Genomic DNA, 16,769 nt, shown 5'->3' with positions numbered 1-16,769 from the left:
TAAACCAAAGACTTGATCAGATTCGTAAACTGATGCCAACAAATGTGCGTTTCATTATGACCATGATTTTGCTATGTTGTTTCAGGACTAGGGCTGGGTGATACAACTTTTGAAATAATATCATTAAATCATACATTTTATAATATGAGATTATTGACATTATTCATTTTATATATTGACATTTATTTCGGTAGCACTTTACAATAAGGTTCCATTTGTTAACATTATTTAACATGAACTAGCTAGTAAAAAAATACTTCTAAAGCATTTCAATTGCATCATTTACTAATACATTATTAATATTAAAAGTTGTATCTGTTGATATTATTTAAATGACCTGAACTAACAATGAACAGTTTTTATTCAACGTTAACAAAGATTAACAAATGCTGTAACAAATTTATGGCTCATTGTTAATGTTATTTAATGTATTAACTAATGTCAACTAATGGGACCTTATTGTAAAGTGTTACTATATATATATATACAAACGGTGCAGTTTGGTCTGGTTTTGTTTTTATAGTAAAAAGTTATATTGATGTTTTTTGGCTACTTAAAGAGAACCTACGTTCTTAACGTTTCTTAAACGTTTTATTTTGGTTGTATAAAACATTTGTCTTTGTGAATTCAAATGTAACTTCTCAAAACTGCAGTTTGGTACCGATCATTTTTAGCAACCCAAAAAAATCCAGAACACTACTGCAACCAAAATGCAACAGTCAAATGTAACTGACAAATAAGGAGCACATTATAAAACATCACAATGTTGTTTAAGTTTATATCACCACCAAAATTACTGTAAATATTATATATATATGGTATATATCACCTAGCCCTATCTACAACCAACAAATATGCTGATCCAGGATCACATCCTACTTGCCGAGATCATGATGAATCTACGTTATGCAACTTTTTACCTGCCATAACGTTAGTGGTTCTAAAAATGAAAGTATGCAGGATAAATTCTCATTGGTTTATTATGCTGTAACCACTGCTGACAGAGCATCAGCTGCACGTGGGCCACATACACAGGCTTCTGTCTTAGGGCTGAATCTAGCTGCAATTGGTTCTTCTCTTTATAATATATGATGAAAAAGACACCTGTCTGGATGCTGGTCACACCCCTAAGTCATTTATCTTGTCAGTAAGTACAAAAAAATTAGTAAAACTACTGTAAATTCCAAAGAGCTAATGTGTAGCTGCTCAATAAAAAACTAAATGCCAATGCAAAGACGCATGACAACTCAAAACTGATATCGGTTGGCTTGTTTTGATGCATTGCACACGTTCACTCACTCACCGAGAGCGTCTCAGGAATATCAGAAACCAGCTCAGAATTATAAGAACTAAAAACAGTTGAATCCCGTCGAAACATAATGACTGAAGGGCGCTTATCACGTTCTCATAAAGTCCTTCACGTGTCAGTGGGTTTCTGTCAGATGTAATACTGGTGGGCTGCCAGGCTGTCCATGAAGGGGCGAACCAGATTGTCCGTGGAGAAGTAGAAGACCAGGCCGAAGGTGATGGAGATGGGAAGAGCCGGCAGAGCCTTCTTGAAGATGGCCAGCAGGAGGAGCGTCAGGCACAGTCCCTACAAAACAACCACAGCAACTTTCTCAAGTTATCTGACTGCTCCAGATTCACCCAAATGAAACTATTAATCCTAGTGAGCCATCTAAATCACTAGATCTAGTGCCCTACTAAGGCATCATTCACTGGTATGGAACATTCAACACAGGCAGACACTCCAAATGTTTGATAGGAACATGTTAACAACATGCAGTCAATACATAGCACACACAAATAATGTGTATGACAGTCAATATTTAATTAGATTACACTTTTTTATCAATACTTTAAGTACTGATTAAATTATAAATATTAGAAAAAAATATAATATAATCAGTGCTGTGATTAATCGCATCTAACATAAAAGTTTGTAAATATATAATGCGTGTGTGTATACACACATATATATATATATATATCAATTATATTATATTTTGAATTATTTTGATCAAACCAAAGAGACTTGAGACTTTTAAAAAACATTTAAAAAATCGTATCGATCCCAAACTTTAGAACAGTGGTGAACATTAGTTGTGTCTAGTTGAAATACTCACAATGAGAATGGCCACGAAACAGGCCAGTGTGGTGTTCCAGTCTCCTCCGGTGGCCGCCGCCTTTCCCACCAGGACACTGTAGAAGATGAAGTCTCCGAGACCCAGCTTTATCCCTCCTGTGTCAAAGTCAACCAACAGGCATTAGAAAGAATAATCGTTAAACCTGTTTGTAAAGCTTGCCTAGGGCATTTTTTAACTAGGTCACCTCACTGTCATTAGGAAATCAGTACATATGAGCCCTATTTACATGTTTTGTAACCAAGAATATGATCTGTATGACACTGAGGCTGTTGAGACTTACGGTCTTCCTCAAGGTCCTCTTCTGCAGAATACCTCCGGCTCCCTCCCTGAACCACATCATCCTCTGACTCCACCCCTTCCTGTGCCCTGGCTCCGCCCTCGCCACGCTGCCTTTCATTAGCTGGGAAGACAACAACCAAATCTAGGTTACAAGGTATTATACTCTACTTTCTACACAAAGCCTTTTAAAACGTACTAAAATACTAGTAAAGTGCTTGTAAAGAACTAAATCACCTGAATCTGGATTACTAACATCAGCCATTCCAACCATCCAAACCATGGCAGCTGAGAAAGAGAAGCTTTTATTAGTGCATGACTCATCTTGACCGGACTTAAACTGAGCACACATGTGGAAATAGAAACTGGCTTAAATTACAGACAATCCCATCTCAAAGCTGGGATCATTTCTTTAGGACATACATGAATAGATGAGCGCAGGGAAAATTGGCTCGTTTCTTTCTTGAGCGGTCTCAACCAGCATCCTCAACGGGCCTTTTGGACACAGCACCGCTATCAGATCTGGAAAAACAAACACACGCCATTACTGATACTATCATGTGCGCCAATCACACAGATATGAGCATTTTCAGTGATTAAAAGTCAAGTTTGCGATTTTTGAGTCACTGTTGCAAAAAAAAGACCTGGCTTTGGAAAACGGCATTTTGTTTATTACAGAAATTCTGCTCTGTACCTTTAAGAACTGAAATTTTAACTTAAAGGAATAGTCCACCCAAAAATGGAAATTCTGTCATAATTTATGCACCCTCATGTCATTCCAAACCTGTATGCATTTCTTTCTCATGCAGACCATAAAAATATGTATTTTGTTGATAGACACACGGTTTCAGTTCCCATTGACTTCCATTGGATGGACAAGATACAATGGAAGTCAGTGGGAACCAAAATTATCCACATTCTTCAAAATATTCTTTCTCCACAGAAGAAAGAAAGTAATACTGGTTAGGAATGAAATGGCATGGGTGAACTATCCCTTTAAAGAAATAATTCTATATCTCAGTATAGAAAGAGACAGAGAAGTTGAAGAACAAACGATGGTTCGAGGACTGTCAATCAATCTTCAGGCAAACGCACCATATATGGAGATGGCTCCCAGAATGACCCATGCCGACCATTCGGGCAGGTATTTGATGAAGATGAGAGCCATGAGGGCGCTGATGACGATGAGGTACGCCTGCTGGAGCCGTAACGGCCCTTTCCAGTGGATGCAGATCATTCCCACAACGCCAAAATTCCAGATGATCATCACTAACGTTGGGTAGTCCATGGCGACGTTATATGTTTTGAACACCTCTCTGAAAAGCAAAGGGTTTGGCGAAAGTATTAGGCCTACACATTTAAATCAACTCAAACCAAACTATTGATTTTCTTCTTCTTCCTTACAGAGACCGTAAAACGTAAAGACCCCAAAATTGGCAGGATGGTCCCAATCATGCACCGCTACTCAGGAGCACAGACACATGCCCATCCAACACTAGGTGGCGCTATAATAAGGCAATTTGCATTTTTGGATCACAACTTTGGAACCCAAAGGGCTAGAAACAAAATTCCCCCAGGATCATTGAGTCAAGCCCTACAAAATATCCGCCATTTTGAATTTTCCTTTCTTTTTTTAACTTCTCCTAAGCTGTTGTCTGATCTGCTCCAAACTAGGCATACAGCAGCTAGGGACGGTGCTAGCAAAAAGTTGATTAAAGTTAGTAAAGTTATCAAAAGAATTTTGATTCGTCTAAGCATTGTAAAGTTACAATATAATTAATTGGTCAGGTAACCTCCATTTCTACAAGTTGACCTATAGCTGCTGAACGCAATGTCCAAACTTAACGAAACTTGACACACAAAGATAACAGGACTTTCTGAGGATGCACACCAAGTTTCGTAAACATCCGCCAATAGGGGGCGCTACAACTAAAAAAACATTATAAAGCCGCAACCGTATGATCAATGTCGTTGAAAATTGGTATGCATCTTCTTTGGTGGGCGTCCTAACATATCTTCTAATATCGGTGCATTCACAGCATGTCGTAATTACCGTAATGATTCTGAACTGTGAAAAGCCTTCACATACTTGTAATTACAACGTGTAAACTCATAATTATCTGAGACCTACGATGTCTCAGATAATTGTACCATGTGGCTGCTGATATATAGATATAATTTTGTTCAGCTATATTGCCAAACATTGACGCATCCTGCTGTATGAGATGGGTTACATACAGTCTCAATATGATAAGAAAGCAAATCTCAGCAGAATCTCACCCCAGATACATGAAGCTGAACCAGAAGAGCAACATCAGTGAAGACAGAATCAGCCAGCCTTGAATAAACTGCACACACAGAGAAAATAAACACCTCTCTGAAGATACAGCAACGATTTTTAGTGCTACAGTCTCATGAAGTCACAATCAAAAGCACAGAACTTCATAGTGTTATAGTGTTTTAGTAATAAAGAGGATCTCACTTTATAGCAGCGATACTTGTAAAGCACCACCAGTATTATCGTCATGAAGACAATGACACTGATCATGACGATCATGTTGAGGAACGAGTTCAGGAGCCTCTGACCAACAGAGTTCGGATCCTCTTCGAACGGAGTGTAGATGCTGCAAAACACGACTTTCCTTCATAAAATTCTGCTTCATTTTAAAGGATTAATTCAAAAATGAAAAATCTGTCCTTTATTCATCCTTAAATCTTAAATCAAGACATCAGTTTTTGTAAGACAATTTGTAAGACATCAGTTACAATATGATAAGAACACGAATATTATATATTATAATATATATTTAATAAAATAAAATAAAAGAATTTAAACTTTTCATTTAATAATGAACAAAATATCAGTAAAATATCGGTATAAGCCAATAATAGCATTTCTTTCAAATTACTTTTTTATACGTATTTGCCTAAATCAGTTAATATTGGATATTAAGGTCACTAAATCATTAAGTTTTGCATGCTTTTTAATGCTCACCAATTTTAATATTATGGCATATAACCACTAAATGGCTGATGATATAATATAATTTAAATATTTCAAAAAAAGGATTTTTTTAAAATATTTGTAAAATATAAAAAAAAGAAAATGATGTTGAAATCTATTTTTGAATAAAAACTTTTTTTTAAAATATATAAAAAAAAACACTTTCAAAAATTTTAAAAAGAGGAAATATTCCTTTGTTTAATTTTTTCTCTATTTTAAATATTTTAAAAAAAATTGTAAGAATTTTTTTAAAAAGAGAAGAAATCCAGTTCCATGGACAAACAACAGCATACAGGTCTAGAACATGAGGGTGAATAGACAGTATTTTCATTTTTTGCTGAACTTTAAAGTAACAAAACCCGTACAGCCGCTGTCCGCTCTTCTCCGTGTAGAAACTGACGGACTTGATCGTTGCCACGACGACCACCATGCAGAGCGTGACGGGGATGAAGAGCATGATGACATGCTTAGCGCCGTATTTAAGGGTCAGCTCCTCTTCCTCTCCATCAGGAGTGGCCACTCTTTCTCTCTCCACTGCCACTGGCACTGGCTCGTCCAAGCCTGAGCTGACCGGACGCCGCTGCGGAAAATTAAAAGGTGCGGATGAGAAAAATGAGATTTGTTGATGCAGACATACACATTTTGTAGATATACACAACTATAAGCATAATCATGCAAATATCTAGTTCAGTCATGAAACTCAAGAGGGCGCAGGCTGATCGAGTATTACAGCCAAACTAATGTCCCTATTTTAAAACCAAAGCCTTATAAACTAACAAAATATTAAATAAATAGAATGGCAGACATTTAAGCCAAAGTGTCATTATTTTCTTTGTTATTAAAAGATACGAACAAAGATACACATTACATACACACAAATATACAAATGAAATAAACAGTGCTTTATTTTTTCAGCTACAGTAGGAGTATTTAACAGAAGCATTCAAGAAAGAAAGAAAATGAACAAATATATAAAAATAAAACACTACATAGACTTCAGTGTATAAATTATACATTGATACTTATTAAAGCTACTATTAAAGTTCTCAGAGCAGTGAGTGATTTTCTCTTTGTTTTTGTTGTTTTATTAACATTAAAGTGATAGTTCCCCCAAAAATGAAAATTGTCAGCATTTACAAAGACCAACACGGACACCGACACGGAAAAATGTGACAATATCATTACAAATGAAAATAACTGGCACAGGACACCGGCACAGACATGGACACACCGGCATGGACACCAGCACTGAAAGCGGCACCGGTACGGGCATGGACACCGGGGTCTGTGTATCTGTTAGCAGGAGCAAGTCCATACTTGCTCTGCAGCATCCATAATGAACAGTAGCAGAAGCAGCATAAGGTCTGGTCCGCCAAGACCAAATACATTAACATTGGCATATTCAATAACACGTTAAAACTATTCAGAGAGTTATCATGACTGAAATTAGATGCAAATTAAAATCTTTGTCAATTTTGGCACACTTTTAGCTAGCATGTCCACTGTAATAAAAAGCCTACACTTACCCGTTTAGTGTCTGTTTCCTCTGGCAGAGACATATCATGATCTTGGTTGTACGAAGGGATGGTTGGGCTTTCGGACTGGACCAGAGCGGACCTCTCGTTGTAAGAGTCCTCTTCACTGTCCGAGGAATTCATGAAGAGAATGTGACCGAAGCCAAATGCCCAGAGCTGAAAGATGCATCACACCAGATTAATACAACTGACAGCCCTCAATAACCATAAAAACCATAGTAATACCATAGTTTTTTTGTTTTCTTGTGGAACTCAGCATTATGGTAATACCATACTGTATTTAGATATTATAAAAGATTCAAGATTTTTTATTTGTCACATAGCCTACACAGTTATAAACAGGAAAATGATTGTACTTTTCATTATATAACGAACAATATTTCAGTAACAATATCAGTATAGGCCAATAATAGCATTTCTTAAAATTGTATTTTTTATATGTATCTGTCTAAATTGGTTATAATAGGAAGCGGATACTATCAGGGCTTATTTAAAATATTTTAAATATATATATTACAATATTTTCTGTGGCCAAAATAGACACTAAACTGTTTTGAGATGTGATTTTTAGTGATGCACAAATAATTATTTTAATGTAATGGCGATGACCAATAAACTGGGCTGATATTATAAATTTATATTTAAAAAAAGACTAAATTTTCCTTTAAAAATCTTATATAGAAACAAGTCAATTGTAAGTCAGTAACATATATGGTGCTGATATATCATGTTTCCCTAATGGCGTTACTTTATAGATGAAATATTAAAGATTGGAGCTTCAGTGTGAACAATTTTATAGGCTACAACAGGCAGAGGAATATAGATTTATAATATCCATCTGTATCGGCTACATTTCTATATTATATATTCATTGTGATATGAAATTCCCATCATGAAAGTATCACAATACTTCTGTAAGTGGATTGTGCCTTTAAAACACCGAAAACATGGATCTTTAAAAAGAGGAAGTTTATCTCTGGGACAAATATATGCGTTTCCCCCAGTTTTAATTACTTCTACAGCCCTAACTGTTACTCTTATTCAATAATATACTGCCATGTATTAATAATGTTCCGCAGATTAAAGCATTCATCATGATCCATGATTTTCCAACGTCTCCTATTAATGTGTCTGGAAACCCAGTTCCTCCACGAATCTAAAGAAAAATAACATCTGCCGAATCGTACAGGTGAGAAGAATGAAATACCTTTAATGTGACGGTATTTATTTACATGAAGGATGATCCAGCAGTGTTATTTGCAGAAGGACTCCGTCAAAACATCGCGAATTCCAATGAGGAAGTGATGCCGATCAGCTGATCCTCACTGCCCCACGTGACGTTACGTCACCTGACCACATTCGTGTCACTCTGGTCTCAACAAGTCACATTTTATTTTATTTTTTGAGTGTGGTCGGAATTTTAGTTGTCTCAATATTTGGCCCAACTAATTATTCATAGTCAGTCCATTAAATATATTATATGTGTCAATACTAATAAGAACAAGACAAGAACAACCCACAAGGTAGGTTACGTCGTAAACTTAATCTAATATTCTGCATGGAAAATCATATTCAGAAACAAACGTGCGCTAATTGCCAACATAAATGTCATCTGTTTTTGAATAAATGAAATGACACTTATTCATTATATATTCAATAAAGTTTGCTGAAACCCTTTCATTTTTGTTATTTTATAGTGTACAGACTAGTGCTTATTATTATCAGCAGTAATAGTAGTAGTATTTTGCCATTTATCATTCTGTGGTCTGTGACATAAAATATGTATTTAGTATTTATATATGTTTTACTCAATTTTAAATGGTCATTGGAGAAGAGTCTAATTACATTCTGGCAAAAAAAAAAAAAAAAAGCCTTTCTAACAGGATTAAATAGGTATTATATAAATGCTACCTCTGATATATCACTGATAGAGACACACGCGGTTTATGTGGGAAACATAGGCCTATATAGAAAGAAATTAAGGAACAATCTGCATAATTTGTCATCTATCAACCATCTAGAAGACCTTTAGCAAAAACATTCTTGCAAGAACATTCAGATCTCTCTTCATACCATTTAAACTGCATATGACTGCAAATGAAGGTCTCTCTCATAACATAAAAAGAGTACAAAAACTGTTACTGCGGTGGTACCCTTTAAAAAAGTACACATTTGTACTATATTTACCCCTAAAAGATGCATATTAGTACCTTAAGGCCTGGTTTCATAGACAGGGCTTAGATTAAGCCAGGATAGTTTAATTAGAACATTTAAGTAGCTTTTAGTCTTAGAAAAAACATTACTGGTGTGCAAAAACAATGCACAAAAGACAAAACAATGGAAGCTCACAGGATCCCAGTTTCTCAAGTATTGCCATGGGATTCTGTCTTTGTGTGACTGGAGTCATTCATTGAATCTTGATGTTTATCTGCTCTTGTACATGTCAGGCACATACTGTATAGAGCCAATGAAATGTGGTGGGAGGAACTCGAGGGTTTTACTTGAGGGTGGTTTCAAAACCGAAGAGCACACTGTGCACTGAGAAACATAACAGAAGAAGCAATGATTTGCCAGGAAAATACTATTCACTATTGCAGCTGGGTTTTTGTAGTCGGTGGATTGCTTTACCTCCTGCGGCAAATGACCACGCACACGCCGTACGGACGTTATGTGGACACAAAATCACCCGGGATGATGGTCCCAGCCAGGGCGGGCTGGTTTATTCAGGAGCTTCCATCATTCCTTGTTCCTGTGCTCTTGTTTTTGACAACAGAGAGTTTGCCAGGGATAGGAAGACATTTACTGCTCTGGACCTTTTGCTTGCACTACTTTCAAAGGTAATAACATTTCACATATATGTTAGCAATACCTTAACAAGCATTGCATTTTAATACTGACCAGGAACTTGAGTGTTCTAGAGAAGCACAGTTGAGTTTTGCCAGTATGTTACTGAAACATAATCTAGACATAGTTTCAGTTAAACAGGACTGTATGCATGCTTGTTTCCGGTATCAGATAATCTATTACGTAACTAGTTTTGATTTTTGTATTGTTTTGAGTTTTGGAATAGGAAAGTGAGTGGTGCATGAAGTATAATCTCTATCAGAGTTGTAAGATGCACTGAAATAATATATTATGAAAAAAATATTATAATTAGGGGACACCTGCCACCTAAATTGTTAAGAAGTTGATATTATAACAGTCAAGCAATTGAAAATAGCTGTTCACTGACTGCATTCACACTTGAGTTCAGCAGTGATCTTGCTCTAGTCAGTATAATTTGATCATAATTTGATTTAAACCGGCATACCAACTCAATAAACTGGGGCAAATGAAAAAAAAATAAAGTCATGAGAGCCTGCACAAATGTACTTTGTACTTCAAACTAAGTTCAAACTCTCAAACACACTACTTTAGCATAGTAAAGTACAGTTACTCGAGTTCATTAAACCCGGTGTACTTTTGGTGTACAGGCAGAAGTTGTTTCTTTTTCAGTTAAGGTTCCGCTCAGTTCAGTGGAATAAACAGGAAGGAAATATGTTTTGTAACAGCACCCGTCAACAGTCGTCTGGCTTCTTCTCATACCAGAGCAACAATGCACATCAACGAAGGCAAATATCACGTTCACATCTTTTTGTTACTCGTGAAGCAATTGAACCACTGCTGCTTTTACATGAAGATGGACGTGATTAATAAATCATTTATTTTTTAAAAATTCAAATGCATCCTCATTGACTTAACCAGCTGGAAATATACAAATTTTCATCCTGATTTAAGCTGAAGAAGCAACATTTAAGATACCATTGTTGTCATATTTTATTGCTCAACCGCCAATATGTTACTGAAACATAATCCAGACACAGTTTAAGTCTAACAGGAATGCACTGGCATTCAATTAAACAGGAATGCACTTGCATTCAATTAAACAGGAATGCACTTGCATTCAATTAAACAGGAATGTACTTGCATTCAGTTAAACAGGACTGTTCTCTCATGCTTACTGCCCACATATCTATTTTTAGCCACATTTCTGCTGAGGTCTTATATACAGGAAATGCCACCATGCTTATCAAATCAAATCTCTAAACATAAGATTTTCTGTATACATATCCTGTAAGTCTGTGCTCATACTGGATGATACGGTCACACATCCCAGCTGAAATAAACATCCTTCCAGGATGAAAGAAAATCACTTTTTGCGGCGACTGTTTGATCACACTCCTTGCTGTTCTGCAGGACCTTTGTGTTTTCCTTACTGACCAAAGGCAGGCCGTCTCCTCTGCACATTGTGTTGAGTGCGGTCATCTTCTGCTCTGTGAATGGCTTTCTGCAGGGTCACTACATGCTCCACTGCACTCAGTACCACACCGAATGGCACAGAGACACACGCTTCATTACTGGTACTGGTGCTAATTACAGACCATTAGATCTTTTGGTCCAACTTTATATTAAGTGTCTTTGACTACTATGTAATAATGTTTTAATTAGTCTTTTAATACAAAGCATTTATTGTGTACATGCATGTTTTGCATGTTTGTTTGTTTTTAAATACGTGTGCAATTATGTCTTTTAATTACACTGTTGACCCTTCCTTTAACCTACACTTAAACCTCCCAACCTGTCACCCACCTCAATAGCAGCACTTAAAATAAAGTGTGACCAATCTTTTTGATCAACTACGTGATTCATTTGAATGGAATCATTATTGCTGCTGTTTCATTGGTTATAATTAATCATAAAAACACTCAATTGAAATGAATGTTCCTTCCAGGTGTGTTGATGTTTTTCTCTGGAATGGCCATCAACATCCACAGCGACTATATTTTACGTAACCTGAGGAAACCAGGAGACCTCAGCTATAAAATCCCTAGAGGTCAGTATTTGATTATGATTTATGAATAATTATGTGGGGAAAAGTACAAAAAAGGAAAAGAAAAAATATATTAAATATAATTAAAACTTAATTGCACAAGTTATATATAATATTATAATATGTATATAAATTATAAATTATAATAATTTTATAATAATAATAATATATAATCATATATATATATATATATTATTTTATATATGCATGTACCGTATAAAAATATAAATTGTTATAAATTAAAATTAATAAATTATATTATAAAATAAATATAGTCATGTATTATATATATATATATATATATATATATATATATATATATATATATATATATATATATATATATAATAGAATAGAAATATAGTTATAAAATAATATCTACTATATCTATTATATAGTATAAAATTATATAAATACATATATAATATAAATGTGTGCATATTATATTGTATGTGTAGTGGTAGGTATAAATACATTACTATACATATACTATACACTATTTTAATGTGCCTTTTTACACGTTACATGTATTTACTATAGTAATAATAACCATAAATTACATGCAACCAACCCTAAACCAAACCATAATCCTAACCTAACCCTATAGTAAGTACATGTACTTGTACATTAATATTACTCAGTATATAAATGTATAATTCCACTGTAACATGGACACCTTAAAATAAAGTGTAACCAATATAATTTATAGCATAAAGACAATTCATATTTTTTTCTTTATGGTCTAAAACAAATCACAAAAATATATAAATATATATATATATATATGAGATTTATCTGAGTGGGACTAAACCTCCTCATTTCTTTATTCAATTGTACACTAAATATTTGCATTGTGTTATCTCTAGGAGGAATGTTTGAGTTGGTCTCCGGCGCAAACTTCTTTGGGGAGATCATTGAATGGTGTGGATACGCTGTGGCCAGCTGGTCCTTTCCTGCGTTCTCCTTCGCTCTGTTCACCGTCTGCTCCATTGGGCCACGAGCCTACCATCATCACAGGTGCTCCTCCAACCCCAAAACTCTCCTCCAAAATGCTGCCTTTTAAAGATATCTACTTTTGATTCTAGCATTTTATTATTATTTATTTGAACTATTGATTATACTATTTATTTATAAACATAATTCATTCAAAACCAAAAAGTACTGATAAAAAGTTTCATTTAAGTATTTATACTTATTGGTATACATGACATTAGCTTAACAACATTTAAATGGTGTTTGGCTTCAAGTTGAAGTCAATCCAGAATCCAGCACACAGTTTCATTAATGGATTATAGTAAAGGGTTTATGTCTTTATCTTATGCTAACAACCTGAAAGTAAATGTCTGCTTGTCTTCTCCACAGGTATTACTTGGAGAAATTTAAAGATTACCCCAAATCAAGAAAGGCTGTGATCCCTTTTCTGCTGTAACAGTCGGCGGCCATAAACATTTTATAAAGGAAAAAAACTACAAAGTTTAAGCCATGAGCTAAATAAGAACTCCAAGTGCTGATGTTGTTACCGCATGTCCTGCTCACACACACTAAAACGTCACCCAAGGGGACATTTCTGAAGGTTTGTATTTATTATTTTTAAATACACCATTAAAAACCTGTTTACATCTGTACATAGTGGAGAATGGTCATTTCTATACATATTCCCATTTGAGCATGGACCGGTCATAAAACTATTCATCAGTCATAAATGATTATGACATCGGCCATGCGTCATTGGTGCTCAAACATGAATCGCAAACCGAGCAGATCTGCCGTTCAAAGTCCACTGAACTGAAGCGTTCCACTGAACGCGGTCGATACGCACCACTATTGTTTTCCCCTTTCCCCTGCTTCATGGCGCTAGATTAGAATTAAAACTGAATTGCTTTCAAATGATTTCCATGTGTGCATCAGAAACAGAGTGTGTTATTTGAATTTGTCACCAGACAGACAACAACGCACTGTGATAAACCACATCTATGACCACTCAAATGCATATAGAATTTGCTGTCACTCCTCTGAAGCCGTCTTGCTTTTGATCTGCCGTTCCGTGCGCACCGAACTCTTCATCGCCTTCTGCAGGAGCCATGTGCTAAAATGGATGCCAGCAAATGCACCGCCGGCAACCCAAAACCAGTTCTTCCTCAGCCAGCTCTGGTTTCTCATCTTCTCGGTCCTCAAGGGGAGGTGCAGCTCAGGACCTGCAAATGCAAGTGAGAAAGTTAGGAAAGCTGATATCTGAGATGTGGTGGATCAAGAGATTCGCATAATGGATGTGCAGACGACAAATCAGCAGCAACTGCGTGATGATATCATGATAATATGGAGCAAAACCTCTGAGGAATGTTTCTAGCACCTTGTTGAATCTGTGCCATGAAGAGTTAAGGCAGTTCTGAAGGCAAACGTGGGTCCAACCCGGTACTAGCAAGGTGTACCTAATAAAGTGGCCAGTGAGTGATGTTTGGACATGCTATGGGAAGTGCCATCATAATAATTGCAGACTCTACACTTTGACCAAAACTGTCATTATCAAGAAAATCCTGTTATCTTCACAGATAAGATTAAACACACACACACATTTCATCAGAGGAAAGATCCGTGTGTGATCTCATTCTATTGTAAATAACTAGAAATAGTGACATGAACCCAAGTGACTGATAACAGATTGCACACACTTATCTATGAGCCAGTTGAAATGAATTCTGTCATCGTTTACTCGCTCATTTCTTTCCAAACCCCTATGAATTTATTACTTGAATGGAAAACCAAATCTTTGAAGAATATCTTTGCAGCACAATGACAGTTCCAGCTCAAGGTTGAAGTGACAGAAAAGCCTCTCAGGGTGAGTAAATAATGACAGAACTTTCATTTTGAGGTGAACTGTCAGTTAAAGTAAAACCTTTCCCACCTTGAGCAGCAGCTGCAGTTACTCCTTGGCTTTGCTCTCTCTCTTTCTACTCTTCTCGGGCAGAGGAGGCAGGGGAGGCGGGGACGGGTCGATGTAGGACACGATGCCCGGCTCGGGAATATAGTCCTCCCTCCTCTTCTTCAGCAGTGGATTGGATTTGATCGAGTACCAGCCCCAGTGAACCAAGCCAAGGCCAGAGCCCATAACAATCAGGACTTTATAGTTATCCCAAAAGCTCCGGAGCCTACTCATGTCTATAGACACCAAAACACATTAAACACATGAATAAACTAATGCCAGACCAGTGGGAAGAGATGGTTATAGGCAGTTGACACCACATTCACTGCAGTTAAAAAGTGACGGGTCTCTCCTCCTCTATGTGAATTATTCCTCTCATACACTTCAGACGCAGTAATATTGTATACCGGTCTAGTTTATTACTTTGACATGTTTAGAAGTAAGTACGCTGGTTGATAAATTAAATATCTGTAGACGAAGTTACATGATTATATAAATTTCTCACTCACCTTCAACTTTTTGCTTCACGTCGCCACCATTTTGGGTCCTGACGATGGAGGCTTAGGTAGCCGATGACTGTCCTGCCTAAAAATAATAGTAGGAAAATTCCCCGTTGGAGGTAAATATGTTAATGCAACGCAAGCATTGAAATGATTTTATTGTTTATTAATTTTTAATTGAAATGTTTTAATTATTACAGTAATGTAAAATCTATCGATTAAAAGTATTTTTCCTAGGAAGCATTTCCTTACTAAAGTTGCTTTTACATCGCTCATTTGGGGGTTTGTATTATTATTTGTAAAAAAGCTACTTCAGGAAAATGATAAAATAATCACTTTTCTTAACAGGTGACTCTATTATTATAATACACTACTGGGTTTGATTTATTTACAAACAAAATGTAGGCTGTGTTCGAAATCGCCCCATATAGCCTACCCTAATTCACTATTCCCTACATTAGCAAGATTGAATTAGTGCACTCGAATAATGTTCACTAATGGCTGTTCCCTCAAATAGGGCCCTATTTAAGGGTAGCCTGGCCTATATGGGGGCAATTTCGGACACAGCCGTAGATTTGTTAAAGTCCCCATGTGGTGAAAATCAAGCTTTTAATGTTTATGTGGTGTTTTATAGTATCCGTTTAAGACAAACCAAACGCAAATTCATAAGTAGACACCATTGCTGAGTATTTTCTCCTTAAAACTGCAGTGAACCAAAGACAGTCTCAAAAACGCGGTTTGAAATCGCTGGTGTTTCTGACGTCACAAACTACCGTGTAACCAATCAGATCAACGAGTGATCTCTGAGCTGGTGTGGGTGTGCCATTTTGGTGATCAAAGACGAGTTTTAAGGGACACAGTTATTGACTAAAGGGGGGTTTAAAAGCTGATTTGAGGAATGCTTTAAACTCTTGAATGACAGGACACTTTTAATTGGTTCACTTTTCATGCGGCATGGTATTATTGGTTCAAAAGAAAATCAATCAAAGGTAGGTTTTCATTTGAGAAAAAAATGTAACGCCTATAAAGTATCAGCAGAGGGAGCTACTCACATATAGTATAGCCTCACATAAGCATGGAAGTGATCACAGGATTGAAAAAGTGATGAGCAATAGTTCGCACGGGAATACTAGTGAACTGCATACAACATATTATGCAGTGAATAATGTGTTTCGTGTTATTGTGTGTATAATTATTTTAATTTTAAGTTAGTCAAAGCCAAAACTGTTGCTTTGACATTACTGTTCACAGTCTTGCTCCACTGCATAGATGTTCCAAAAAATCAAATGCAATGACGTTCTGACATTCATGTATTATAGTCTGTGAAGTTTCTTTTATAATGAAAGGAATGTGCAGCATCTGGGTCTTATCTGTTTAAAGACACTAATGATAGGGTGTGGAGCTTTCGGAGGATTTGATACTCCAACATTAAACGCAAGATCTTTCCACAGAGTTCCGTTCCACTGACATGACTGTAGGAATTACAGGAAAACTCAATTGAAACTGATGCTCTTATA

The 16,769-nt window shown here is 36.1% G+C and overlaps 2 protein-coding genes and 1 long non-coding RNA gene across 3 annotated transcripts in view; 1 reads left to right on the top strand and 2 right to left on the bottom strand.

Moving 5' to 3' along the window:
• psen2 (presenilin 2) overlaps positions 1–8,294 on the bottom strand; it is a 9,032-nt gene extending 738 nt beyond the window's left edge. The window contains exons 1-11 of the mRNA XM_084106822.1: positions 8,170–8,294; positions 6,954–7,118; positions 5,793–6,007; positions 4,906–5,047; positions 4,704–4,771; positions 3,519–3,739; positions 2,847–2,945; positions 2,661–2,711; positions 2,428–2,547; positions 2,127–2,242; positions 1–1,594 (exon numbers count right to left, since the gene is read on the bottom strand). The exon at positions 1–1,594 is cut by the window's left edge and continues 738 nt beyond it. Coding sequence (XP_083962948.1) covers positions 1,439–1,594; positions 2,127–2,242; positions 2,428–2,547; positions 2,661–2,711; positions 2,847–2,945; positions 3,519–3,739; positions 4,704–4,771; positions 4,906–5,047; positions 5,793–6,007; positions 6,954–7,085 — 1,320 coding nt within the window. The 5' untranslated portion in view covers positions 7,086–7,118; positions 8,170–8,294 and the 3' untranslated portion in view covers positions 1–1,438. The remainder of the gene's footprint in view (positions 1,595–2,126; positions 2,243–2,427; positions 2,548–2,660; positions 2,712–2,846; positions 2,946–3,518; positions 3,740–4,703; positions 4,772–4,905; positions 5,048–5,792; positions 6,008–6,953; positions 7,119–8,169) is intronic.
• A 1,172-nt stretch (positions 8,295–9,466) lies between these two features.
• Positions 9,467–13,457, top strand: srd5a2a (steroid-5-alpha-reductase, alpha polypeptide 2a). Its single transcript, XM_084106825.1, has 5 exons — positions 9,467–9,799; positions 11,199–11,362; positions 11,734–11,835; positions 12,699–12,849; positions 13,195–13,457. Exons 1-5 carry the CDS (start codon positions 9,525–9,527, stop codon positions 13,259–13,261), a joined length of 759 nt encoding a protein of 252 aa, XP_083962951.1. The 5' UTR covers positions 9,467–9,524; the 3' UTR covers positions 13,262–13,457.
• Positions 13,393–15,337, bottom strand: LOC311078144. The gene is made up of 3 exons (XR_014605068.1): positions 15,262–15,337; positions 14,735–14,988; positions 13,393–14,027 (listed from the first exon to the last, which is right to left on the bottom strand). It is a non-coding gene; the product is annotated as an uncharacterized lncRNA (long non-coding RNA).
• Positions 15,338–16,769: the final 1,432 nt, after the last annotated feature.

This window comes from Abramis brama, assembly GCF_963993115.1.
Source record: "Abramis brama genome assembly, chromosome: 2".
NCBI classification, from domain to species: domain Eukaryota; kingdom Metazoa; phylum Chordata; class Actinopteri; order Cypriniformes; family Leuciscidae; genus Abramis; species Abramis brama.
Note: the sequence above shows the minus strand (reverse complement) of the source record. Positions and strands in the feature narration are given on the sequence as shown.